The 13,260-nt window shown below is 32.5% G+C and overlaps 2 protein-coding genes across 2 annotated transcripts in view; both read left to right on the forward strand.

The window, feature by feature from the left end:
* The first annotated feature begins 607 nt into the window (after positions 1-607).
* Positions 608-4,544, forward strand: LOC21403531 (phosphoglycolate phosphatase 1B, chloroplastic). Its single transcript, XM_010113547.2, has 11 exons — positions 608-984; positions 1,664-1,731; positions 1,891-1,983; positions 2,068-2,139; positions 2,251-2,322; positions 2,755-2,814; positions 2,951-3,003; positions 3,333-3,430; positions 3,700-3,799; positions 3,994-4,097; positions 4,181-4,544. The coding sequence occupies exons 1-11, from the start codon at positions 711-713 to the stop codon at positions 4,285-4,287; spliced, it is 1,101 nt and encodes a 366-aa protein (XP_010111849.1). The 5' UTR covers positions 608-710; the 3' UTR covers positions 4,288-4,544.
* Positions 4,545-13,014: 8,470 nt separating this feature from the next.
* The window catches only part of LOC21403533 (CMP-sialic acid transporter 2), a 6,578-nt gene continuing 6,332 nt past the window's right edge, over positions 13,015-13,260 (forward strand). Inside the window, exon 1 of the mRNA XM_010113549.2 lies at positions 13,015-13,259. The gene's annotated coding sequence lies outside the window, so the exon portion shown is untranslated. The remainder of the gene's footprint in view (position 13,260) is intronic.

Raw genomic sequence — 13,260 nt, forward strand, 5'->3', positions numbered from 1 at the left:
TATTTAATTTTTTTTCCCTTCATTATTATTCTGCTCTAAAGAAAAACTCTGAAGCTTAACTAGCATCAATATTACTAGTCTTCTAGAAAACCCAAAAAAAAAAAAAAAAAAAAAAAAAAATTAAAAAAAAAAGTGGTCACAACAGTCAATGAGGGTGGGGCGGAACTCCCACAAGGAGAAAGTGCTTGAACAATTGAACCGTAAAATTGCAAACGTAATCCCATCCGCGCAACATCACATGAGCTGAATTATTGCCAAGTTATCGTATGGATGGACGTTTAGTTTACGAATTTAAAATTATTTTTAATTTATGTATATTTTTTATAAAAAAAATATTATAATAAATTATGAATTATAATTTGAATCATGTCATGAATCCTGTTATTAAATACCCTCTAAATTAATTAGTTATCAAGTAAATAATTTGAATTTTGTATGTGAAAAAAAAATATAATAATAAGAATTAAGTTTTAAATTTTTATAAAAAAACTTACTAACGCTAACACATAGGATAAAGCGAAGACAACTGGAGAACTACTCAGCCACTCATACGAGCCACGTCACCACAAAACCAACCTCTTCAAACTTCAAGAAGCTAACGGCCTCAAAGCTCAAACTACCAACAACTCGTAAAACAATCCAAAAAAAAAAAAAAAAAAACCAAAACCAAAAAAACAAAACAAAAGAAAAAAGGAAAAACAGAGACGGAAATGCTGAGCAGAACGGCCACAGCCTCTCTTTCAGTGTCTGCCGTCTCTCCAAACCCATTGAAGAAGTCCCTCTTCTTCTTCCACAACTCCAAGTTCTTGGGCTTCAACAACCACCTCGCTTCCAACCCTTTGCTCAATTTCGCACGCCTCGCATGGAACGGCAATAAAACTTCTAGAAGAACGGAAAGCTTCAGAGCCATGGCGTCTGCCCAGCCCCTTGCTGACGCCGACGCGCTCATTGACTCAGTCGAGACTTTTATTTTCGACTGCGATGGTAAGTTAGACCACCACGTTTTATGGGGTTTTTTTTTTTTTTTTTTTTTTTGCACGTTTGGTTCACTCGTTCCAAACTGTGAACGATGAAAGATTTAAATACAAAAAGTTAAAGGTCAATGAGTTCTCACACAAAATTTAAATTTAAAGTTAAAATCATTGACTTAAACGCGTGAATTAAACGGTCCATTAATTTATCTTGGTTGATCTAAGTTGAGATGAAGATAGTTTTGGATTATATTAAAGTAGGATAAAGATACCTGTTTTTTGGTTGACATTCGTGTTATATATTTCAGTACAAGGCATTTGATTTTGTTGATTGAAAACAATATAAAACCAATCAAACATTTAAATCCATGTACTAATAAGCTTATTATCCACGCCTTTCTAACAATATTCAAAAAACAAAAAAATGAGAATCTAATGGAAGTAGTGGCATTATAGGATGGGTTTGGGCTAATCGGTTAATGATTTTTTAGAATTTGACAAGTGCCCATTAGACGCAGCTTCACTTGATAGCCCACTGGAAAAAATTCCCACTCTTCAGAAATTAGTTAACTTAACCGTAAACAACAAAAAGTCTATACTGCTAAGTCTTAAGACCTTTTTTTTTTTTTTTTTTCAAATATACCTGTATTTTATATTTATATTTCTGCTAGTTGATGATTTCATATGTGCAGGAGTTATATGGAAAGGGGATAAACTAATAAGTGGGGTCCCAGAAACTCTTGATCTGCTGCGTTCAAAGGTTTGTTGTGGTGGTTTCAGGCATGGACTTGTCAGAATACTGTTATCTTATTAACAAATACCAACATCGGAAAATATTCTCTTCAATGACTGCGAAATAGTTTAAATGACGAGCATTCTTATGGAGCCGAAAAAATTTACTGATTTCATTTTTCTTCAGGGAAAGAGATTAGTTTTTGTTACCAACAACTCAACAAAGTCTAGGAAGCAATATGGGAAGAAGTTTGAGACACTTGGCCTGAGTGTCAGTGAGGTTAGTTCGTCATCATATTTCTACTTATTATGACGGTGAAATTTCGTTGTCTCGGTAACATTATCCGCATGAAAACATTTTCAGGAGGAAATTTTCGCATCATCTTTTGCTGCAGCTGCTTATTTGAAGTCCATAGACTTCCCCAAAGACAAAAAGGTAATATCAAGAAAGAAACATTGGTTTTCAGTGGATGTAATGCTACATTACATTTGTCAATGGATGATTCCCTTTAATCACAACCTTGACCAATGGTCGGACACGTTTTAGGTTTATGTGATTGGAGAGGATGGAATCTTAAAGGAGCTTGAGCTTGCTGGAATTCAGTACCTTGGTGGACCAGTATGTAACTTGTGACTACACTTGATAGTTTTATATATTTGCAATGGTTTGTCATAACAAGTGATCTAGTGTTCATTTTGCCAAAAAAAAAAAAAAAGCGCAAAGGCACAGCGCAAGACTATGTAGTTTTTAATTATTGTTTTTGAATTCATTATCTATATCCACGCACAAATGATCATTAACTTTGAACTCATTATGTCCATATATCCTTGTTCTTGTGTTCCTGTGTTTCTGTGTTCCTTACATATCAGCAGTCGTAGCATACTTTTTCCTGCTAGTGATGTTTACATATAGCTGTTTATCTTGAAATCTAGACTGGGATATGTTGTGGCTTGCTATAGGCCTTGCCATTTGCTAAGTTACCATAATACAGACTTCTTAATTACCTACGACACATATCTTACGTTTGTTCCTTTTTTCCCCCTATTACAGGAAGATGGCGACAAGAAGATAGAGCTAAAGCCAGGATTTCTGATGGAGCATGATCACGATGTATGTTCTTGTTTCTGTTCCGAGAGCATAATACAAATATAACTCACTCTCATTGACTTAACGTGTGTCCATGCTTTCTAGAATTTTCAACTGATCTTCTTCAATATGGTAATGAGATTTTCCTATTGCATTCTAGGTTGGAGCTGTTGTGGTCGGATTTGATCGCTATTTCAACTACTACAAAATTCAGTAAGTTCTTATAAACATGACTGTTTGTATGTCCATTTCCTAGTCTTGAAGACAAGAAATACAGCTTCCTTTTCTATTAAAACACAATGTATTTATGCTCTTTTCAGTACTTTATTTGTTTAATTTACTTTATTATTTAGTATTATTTGCTCTTGACTTCATGAAAGCGAAATGAAAATCATTGGCAGGATTTCACTTTCAAAAAGTTAGATTTCAAAAGACTCATCTTATGGTCGAAATATATGACTTGTTATATGTGCATCAAATACATAGATTTGATCATTTGTCAATTACTCGGTTATAATGAATTATTGTTCCTACAATTGAAGGTATGCCACACTATGTATACGTGAAAATCCTGGCTGTCTCTTCATTGCAACAAATCGTGATGCAGTAACTCATCTTACAGATGCTCAAGAATGGGCTGGTTCACCTCTGATCTTTCCTTTTTTCATGCCGTTCTTTACATTATTTGTCCCATATTATGATAAACAGCTTTTAAGATAATCCCTAAATCTGACTATTGGTTAATTGTTTCCAGATATATACTTCTGGATTAATCTTAATAGTTCATTCTCAGTAGATTAGTCTTTTCTTTGTGCATATGCTTATTTAGAACAGATAACTTGTAAGATGTAAAGAAAATTGTATGCCTTATCATTTTTTTCCTAAGGTCATACTTTTACTTGATTTCAGGAGGTGGTTCTATGAACGGTGCTATCAGTGGATCAACTCAACGTGAACCGATTGTGGTTGGGAAGCCCTCAACTTTTATGATGGACTACTTATCAAACAAGTAATTCCAAAATCCTTGTTATTTCTTACTAAAAATTATGTCTTCATAATCTTAATATTATACATTAGATGTGTTGGACACAGTTAATGATACGAAAGACCTGATTAACGATATGCAAACAAGTTAAAGTTCCTTGTAAGTAGTAATGGGTATGCAATATCTAACATTAGTGACTTGGATTAAATCAACTTCAGATTTGGGATCCAAAAGTCGCAGATATGCATGGTTGGGGACAGACTAGATACCGATATTCTTTTTGGACAAAATGGCGGTTGTAAAACTCTTCTTGTCCTTTCAGGTGACTTTCTTTGGTGTTTGCATAGCTAGTAGTCTTTTTCTCTAACATGAACCCAATAAAGAATTTTCTTCTCTCCTGAATAGGTGTAACAACTTTGGAAATGCTCAAGAGTCCCAACAACGCCATACAACCAGACTTTTACACCAACAAGATTTCGGACTTTCTGTCTCTCAAAACTGCAACTGTATGATATGATCATGTATGTTAGCACTTAGAAAATGGTAGTACTGGCCCCTCTCTCATTATTTGTCTCTCATTTTTAACCATCTATGCCAGTGTATTTTTCGTTTTCTTTCAAAATTTTCAAGGACCGGCATTGTCTCATCAGTAACAACAATACACAAGCACATCATCATTATTACATGGTTGTACCATTATCAGCTTGATAAATTGGAAGATTTCCATGTACCTGTTAAACAGTTTCCTATGAAAAGTAAAAATTTACCTCTACTCTACTTCATCTTCGTGTCAACCAAACTGAGTATTGTGAATCATTCTCAATTCTCATGTTTTCTTTTCTTTTATTGTTTCTTGTTAGTTCATCATCACACGTAGACATTTAGGAATTTCACATGACTCTCTCTGGCTTAAAGTTTCGGCCAAAATTATGGCACAACATGTATTTTTCTTGCATAAAATTTATAATGCGTTGGATGAGGGACAAATCAAAATGGACTGTCGAAATTTGAGCTACTGTTATCATCTGTGATCCAACAATAAAAAAATTTCAACCATATAGATCCTTGAGTGGACCATCATCAAACGCCTGAAAGTGGTACGACCGTATTTGATTGGCAGTACTATAGGGGGACTCTAACGCCTTATTTTTTTCAAAACTCAAGTCACAACTCAAGTTCTATTGCTAGTGTTTTCTCTCTTAAAATTTCAATTTCAACTTTTTTGTTACTCTCACATGCACAATTGAAGTTAAAAACTTGAGTTGCGAAACAAACATACCCTTAAGTTTCAGATCCATTCACATATCCATAGTTGGCCTACGGGATGGGACGGGTAAGTTTTTTCTGCGCTAAACCACCTCTAGGGTTACCTTAGTCATTTTGCAACTTCTCCAGATCCTGGTCATACTATTGTATCAGACTGCATGATTGATGTATAGTAGTTTACGTGACGGTGAAGGAATAAATGACCTTTTCTTAAGCAGAGGTGGTCATGGAAATTCTTAAAACAATGCTTGAAGATAGGCAACACAAAAAGCATGTTCCTCGGGCTAAGTGGTACATTAATACTCTTGAAAGAGCATGAAAAATGTGATAGATTTCTACTAATATACAAATGGGAACTCTTTAATAGATAACTGTCATAAGAAAACCATGATCTTGTCTTTACTTTAGAGTCTCCATAGATTAACTTTCCGAGAACTTAAATTAAGTGGACGTTTGGTTGATTGATTCAGAATCATGATTTAAAACCATTCTTAATTTACGTGTGTTTTTTGTGAGAAAAAACACTGCAACAAGTCACGAATCATGATCCGAACCATGACCCGAATCTATCAACCAAACGCACTCTAAGTTTCAACATGTTACATATTTTGGGATATAATTTATCATTCATAGAAGTTGTTATGGTGGCAGGTGGTGAGTTTTATAAGCGCAAGAATACTACTAAAGGATGAAAAATAGTTGAATTTAATTTGTTCCTATAAAAATTATGTTATTTGAATATAATCCTCTAAAATATTATTTGATAGTGATCTTCATAAATATATATTTTTTCCCTAATAACCATAAAGTAATTTTTCTCTTCTTCTAAAAAAAATAATAAATTTTCTCAAATATAACCCTACATAAGTCCACTTTTTATTATTATTTCTGCTATTTTCTCTTTTCTTTTTTTTTATACCTTTTTTACCCCTAATCTTATGTTCGTTCTCTCAATCTTTTGAATTATTATTTTTCAAGAAATGTCTCCTTTTCAATTTTATTACATAATTCTACTGAACTTTTTTGAGAATTATAAAACTAAGAATTGAAGCTAAAGCCTTTGAAAAATAAACATCTATGTATAAAAGAATACCCACCTTCCAACTAGGTTAGTAAAAGGTTGACTTCGTATAAGTGAAGAAAAAGAAATCGGTGTTTTGTTTGTGTTGGCCTCTTAAAATTGGACCACATAATTGCTCTTTAACATAAGGTGGGAATGTAGAGTGCTTTTGAATCATATTACATTTACGTCTTTTCAGTGAAGGAAAGAGAATATTGTTAATTTTTCACCATTCAGTATCAAGTTTCAAAAAAGTTTCTATGATGCAGTTAAGATGCCACCGACACATTTTTATCATGTAATGTAATGTAATTATGCTTGATACAATTTTTGCAAAGATGGGTATATTCATGTGCCCGTTTAGTTCACTGATTTGAGTTAAGATATGATTTTTTGTGAGAATTTTTTATTATAGTAAAAAAGTTAAATGTTATTATTTTTTAGAGCTTTTTACTGTAACAAAACTCGAATTTTAAATTTAAATCGATAAAATAAACGATATTATACTAGTCAGAATATAGATCTACGTTTCCAAATCGGGTAAGAGATAAAACCAAATAAAAAGTAGCAAAACATTGAAACGTCAATCAAAATCAACTCTGCTAATATAAAATGAGCCTTTTTTTTTTTTACTTTTCCCCTTACATTGATCGATTTTACACTATTATTTTTGTACTTTCGGATACTATAAAAAACCATGCACTTTTGTTTTCATTAGCAGCGCATTGGTTTTTTATGAAGTTTCGTTTTCTTTAATTTTTCTTCATTTTATGATCTTACATAGGTTTTTGTTCCAAGCCAGAAAAGTCCATTTCATCATGTCGAGTGTCATGTAAATAGTCATCTTAAAACTTTGAAGGTGAACTCGAGTTGAGAATTTGAGTTGTAAAATAAATTTTATGTGACAGGAAATATTATAATAAAAAAATTAAATATAAATTTTTATTAAAAAAAATATTATAACAAAAGAATTTAAAGTTGTGATTTGAATCTAAAAAAGAACATACATATTTTTTTTTACTTTATTTTATAGGAGCATGTCTCATGAAGTTTCTTACTTCTATATCCAAATGATACTCAACTAGATAGTGAGAGCCATCCCACCAAATGAGCCCTATCATTTGTAAGAATCCGGATTCTAATCCCATATATTGAATAAGTGTACTAAATAACATGGGAATAAGAGATATTAAGAAAAATTATAGCAAAATATAGTTGGTTTTTTTTTTTTTGAAAGAAAAATAATTGGTTTTTAAAATCTTTAATAGAGTAAATAACCTATTTATTATAATTTGTAGTAAATGGTCTTTTTAATATTAAAAAAGTTTTGTAAGGGTAAAAAATAATCTTGTTAAGTAAAAAATTGGTAAATATTGTATGAACGGAAAAATAATAAATAATAAGTAAATATTGATAAATCATAGCCAGATTTTTAAAATTTGATAATGGGTGGTTTTAAATTTATTTAAATTTTGTTTTCCAAATCCAGCTATTTACTAACTTCTAAAAAATTCCGACATTTATTTTTTTTATGGGAAAAACTCCGACTATTATTTTTAATCCCTAAGAAAGGTTATTTACCTCATTCTCCGAATTTAATATTACGCCCACCCAGCAAAGGAAGAAAAACTAGAGACTTTAGTTCAGAAAGTGACAAGAAATTTTTTTTAGCATTTATTTAGGAGAATTATGTAATGAGATACAAAAGTAACACTTCATTTTACAATCAAAATTGACTTGAAGCATCAAAATTTTTAAAAAACATACAAAACTATGGAAATTTGACAAAGATTTGATGGTCTAAAGTTGCACAATAATAACAAATACATTTTTTTTATTCCCCACTAAAAAAATTCTCTATTTATAAATTAAAAAATTACTAGATGTGCGATTGTGTGCAATAATTGCTGAATAATAAGTATTGACAATTGGAAGAGACCAAAAAAAAAAAAAAGGAATCGACCATAAGAAAAAATGGAAAAATTCAGAAGAATTTATCTTGGTCCTTGGATACAACAATGTGCTTCAATATTTCTTAATAAATTGGCAAATGATCTTCTGTTTTTAGGCTCTGAACTAGAAGAAAAATGAACAGCCGATATATGTGTGTGTATAAGTTTAGAAATTACAAAATAGAGAATGTAAGTTAATGTGGTATTGTCTGTTAGGTAGAAATGCGATATCATAAACCAATGTTTGTCAGGTTTTGACGTAGAACATTTTGTTCCAAGGCATGATTAAAAGGGTTCAACAGTTTTATTGAAAATTCATTCTGAACAAAAAATAATAATAACAGTAAAGAAATCCCCAGTGGATTTTGCAATTAATTGAACTTAAAAGTTGAATGGCTGATCGGAAATTTAATCAATTTGCTAGAGAGAGGGAGAGAGAAAGAAGAAAGAGAACGAGAGAGAGAGAGAGAGAAGCAGTAAGAGAGAGGTTCCTGGGGCCCGTGGGCCGGCGCATCGCCGGTCTACTGGCCTCCGATATTCATCCGGAGGGTTGTTGCTGGCCGATCTACGTTGTGCCGAGGTTCGTGTCGCCAGGGGAGTGGAGCTTGGCTGGAATCGGAGAACGGGTGCACAACTGGGAGAGGGATTTTCTCCGTTGTCGATCTAGTCTCAGATCGGGCTGAGTTGGATTGCGGTGGGAGAGAGTGGTTGGATGGTGCTCAGATCTGCTACCTTTTGGGCGGTTTTGGCCGCCATTCGCCTGTTGTCGGTGTTGAGGGATCCAATCGTGGTTGTGGTTGGGTTTGTGCTGCCGATTGTAGGTGGTTGGCGGTACCTCTAATCTTGCCGTGGGGATGGCCAAGTTAGGGCCGTTGATGAGTTTCGATGGGCATGTGGACATAGTTGGGTAGCTGAGGCTTCATGATGGCTGGCGTTGAGGGATCTCAGACACGTGCTTCGCGGTGGTGGCCGTACTCTGGACTTGTGTTTAGTGTTGATTTGATTATGTGTTTGTTTTGGGTTTTGGGGCGTTGATAATAAAGGAGGTGGTGGTATTAACACCTCCCAATGTTGGTTATGTCCTCCACCCGGTTGAGTCGATCACCATCGGTAGGGCAGCAATTTGTGTTGGCGGTTCGTGTCGTGTTAATCCCCTCAGTTGACACGAATAGGTCTGACACGAACACAACCCGTTTATTGATCGTGTCGAAATACAAAACCCAAACACGACATGTATATTGACAGGTTGACACGACTCGACACGAATAACTTGTTTATTAAACAGGTCATAAACGTGTCGTGTCAACCCGTTTATAAAATGGGTGATTAATGAATCGTCTTAATCTATTTCTAAACATGTTTATAAAATAGGTGATAAATGGGTCGTGTTAACCTATTTCTGAACCTATTTTTGAACATGTTTATAAAATGGGTAATAAACGGGTTGGGTATTCGTGTTACCCAAATATGACACGTTTAATAAACGGGTTATGGCAGGTCAATTGCGGGTTGGTGAGTCAACCTAAAAATGACATGTTATTTAATCGTGTTTCACGAGTTCGACCTGATTTTGACCTGTACCTATTTATGATAAACCAAAACCCGCTAATTTCATGGGGGTTTCGAGTCGTGTCGTCATGTCGCTACCCGGATTGCCAGCCCTAACCATCGGTGTGAGTTGTTTAGTGCGGTTAAGAATTTCCTTAGGCCGTGTAACTGTTCTCTATACAAGAGGTTTGGTCTCAGTCGAATGAGTTAATCCATTGACTGTTTGGTCATTTTCAACGTGCTTCGACCATACTCAATTTTTATGTGTCGATTGGGATTTTTTCCTTTAGGTGTCGATATTAGTATTCGTCCTTGTACTATAATTTTTTTATTGATGAGTCCAGTTATTTGGGTCGAATCCATTATATCGGAGGTCATTTACAATTTTATGTCGAGTTTGTATTTCATTCCTTTTAATAATGAAATTTCCCTTTATTAAAAAAAAAAGTTGAATGGTTGATTCTCATGTGGTTGGTTTTCCTTGACCTCTTTTATCGGACACTTTTTTTAATTAGTTGATGCGGATGGTACAGGCTACGAACTTTCCTTCGAAAATTAGGCCTCGTTCGTTTCGCTGATTCGAGTTTAGAATTCAAGTTTTGCTACAGTAAAAAGCTCTCACAAATAATCACATCTAACTTTTTTGTTACAGTAAAAAGCTCTCACATACAATCACATCTCAACTCAAATTCTAAACTCGAATCATCGAAACGAACGAGACCTTAGTATCTTCCAAAAAGCAATGAAGTAGAATATTCCAGATATGCTTCAAAAAATAAAAAAACAGTATAATTTACAAAAAGAAACAAATTGAATACCCAAAACAGTATAATTTACACTTTAAAAAAAGGTTTAATTTACAAAAAGAAAAAAATTTAATACCCCATATTAACCCGTAATTATAAAATGCACACTATAATGCATTCACTTTCCACAATTAGTGGGGGATACGAGAGAGAGGATTAATAGAAGAATTTTAAAACTTTAATATCTACCAATATAGAGAAATTTTATAAAAAAAGTTCTCTACAAATTCAATAAAAATCATCTTATTTTTCTCATTTTTTTTATCTAGACTAGATTATGTGTCTTTTTCTCCTTATTTTCTCTTACTTTCACCAGATATAACCTTCGTGTATTAATTGTGAAATGTACATTACTGAGTCAATGAAAAAATTCCAACTCTCTACCTTCATAAAAAATAAAAAAAATAAAAAAAATCCAACTCTCTCTTTCCTTTTATTTTTTAGAAAAAGAAAAGAAAAAAAAGGACATGCACATGGAAAAATGTCGGTGAGTAACGCAAGCCAACTTGACGCACTCATTTTCTTTCTTTCTTTTTTTCTCTTTCTTTTTTTTTTTTTTAGATTAAGAATTGCCCCACAAATTTTCTAGTGTTTTTTATTGGGTAATAAAATAAAGCAAAAACCAACAGTACCCTTTAAGCAATTCAGCAAAATTCATTAGCTTTTTTGGGGAGAGAATAGCGGAATGCTTTGCAACTAGTTATCCAGTGTGGGAGTCTTGATACTTGATAATCAACAAATTATTTTAAAAAATAATGGCATAGCCTTTTCTATTTTATAATAATTAATATATACACATAATATAAGAATTTAAAAATCAAATAACCTTCGGAATCTCCTAAATATAAGGGTCTCGTTCATTTCACCGATTTGAGTTTTCAGTTTTAAATTTCTACAGTAAAAAGCTCTCAGAAAATATCACATCTAACTTTTTTTGCTACAGTAAAAAGCTCTCAGAAAATGTCACATCTCAACTCGAATTGAAAACTCGAATCCGCGAAGTGAACGAGGCCCTGAATTGAATTACAACCTTAACAAAAACACTAACTAATTAAAAAATTAATTTCGAAATATATAATAATGCTAACTTCTGCTGCTCAAATATAATGCTAAATTGATATATGTATATCTTTTTATTTTATTTAAAAAAAATACTCACTTGCACAAACTATAATGTAAATGCGACACATATCTTTAATCTTATGTTCTATTGTTTTCATTAACTTAATAATGGCAAGGTATTTACAGTATTATACATTTGTACTACAAATGCAACCAATAATTTTTTTGTAAGACTTTTTTTCTTCTTCTTGGAATCTATTTGTAATAGACTGACTTTATTATTATTATTATTATTATTATTATTATTATTATTATTATTATATGCAAATCATATCCAACCTGCATTCTTCCAAACTCAAACCCTCACCCTATCTCACCTCATATTCTTAGACATCCCAAAGCCTTTTTTTTTTTTTTTTTTTTAGGGTACCAAATCTATTTTACTTGATACAGAAAAATTATAAAAACGAGACTCCTATTAATTAAAGAAAAATAAATGATAATGACCAAAGGACTCTACATAGCAAAACGTTGACAATATTATGAGTTTCTTAATTTGCAAATCATTCTCGAAATGAATATGAGAGCAATTAAGGTAATGGAGCACCTTTAATGTATATCAAAATCACATCCTAAACTTAAGTACATTGCTTTCTTAGCTAAAAGTAAAACGTATTGTAATTATAATCAGAATTAAATCATGCTCCCGAATAATAGAGCCACCAACTTTCTTTACTAATTTATGATAAAATTTATTTCCTCAAATTTTGACAAACTTTGTGGCAAAACTGAGGGCGGATTAGTTGAGGATTTTCAAGATCTAATCAAAGAAAAAGAAATTTAAAAAAAAAAACACTTTTTTAGTAAAGAAATTAATGCTCATATTATGTCCAAGAAGTATTTAGCATAATTCTATGTTCTATATTTGAATTTTGAATATTAGAAAAATAAAAGTAACGCTAAAGTGATAAACTTAATCATTTTACCATTTTTGTTTATTAATTACAGATCTCGAATTATTAGTGGTATATTATTTCCTGATATTCGTAAATATTAATGTCATTGCCAAATAAAAAACTTGCTATATGAGAATTGACAAATATCTTGCGATGGCTTTAAAGTGGCTTTACTCACCTTAAATATAGCTTTAACCTTATTTGTTCACTTAATCATAAACCTTCCTCAGCGTTATCTTAAAAAAAATCAAACATTAAAACTAAAAATTTTCCCTAAGAAGTCAACATATTATAGAAAAATTTAAATTTGCAAGTGAGAAAAAAAAAATAAGAAGAAAAGAGTAAAAACAAAAAATAATAAAACAATGGCCAGTTGTTTACTTGTTTTCACAGAAGCGGTAGTGACGTTACACCACACCACAACACCCCCACCTCTCGTTCTCTGAATTTTATATTCGTTTTTTCTTTTCTAATTTTCATTTTATTATCAGTAATCAATATTTATTTTCTTTTAGCATATAGATATATACTATTTGTTTTCTTTTTATATTTCTTTGTATATATATATATATATATAGCGTAACAGGATTCTGACATCTGGTCTAAAATTCCAAAATTTTCCTTTCTTCTTCTTCTTCTTCACCGTCTTCTCTTTTGGTGCCAATTTAGGTGCTCACAGTCTGATCCCACCAAACTCAGATTTCCATCCCATCGCATCTCTCTCTCTCTCTCTCTCTCTCTCTCTCTCTCTCTCTCTCTGCGACGCTGAATTCTTCTCTCTCTAAGATTGGCTGAGTTCTCGTGTGGTGACAGCAAGATCTGGGTGGTATTGCCC

Source organism: Morus notabilis, unplaced genomic scaffold (assembly GCF_000414095.1).
Source record: "Morus notabilis unplaced genomic scaffold, ASM41409v2 Scaffold888, whole genome shotgun sequence".
Lineage (NCBI taxonomy): Eukaryota > Viridiplantae > Streptophyta > Magnoliopsida > Rosales > Moraceae > Morus > Morus notabilis.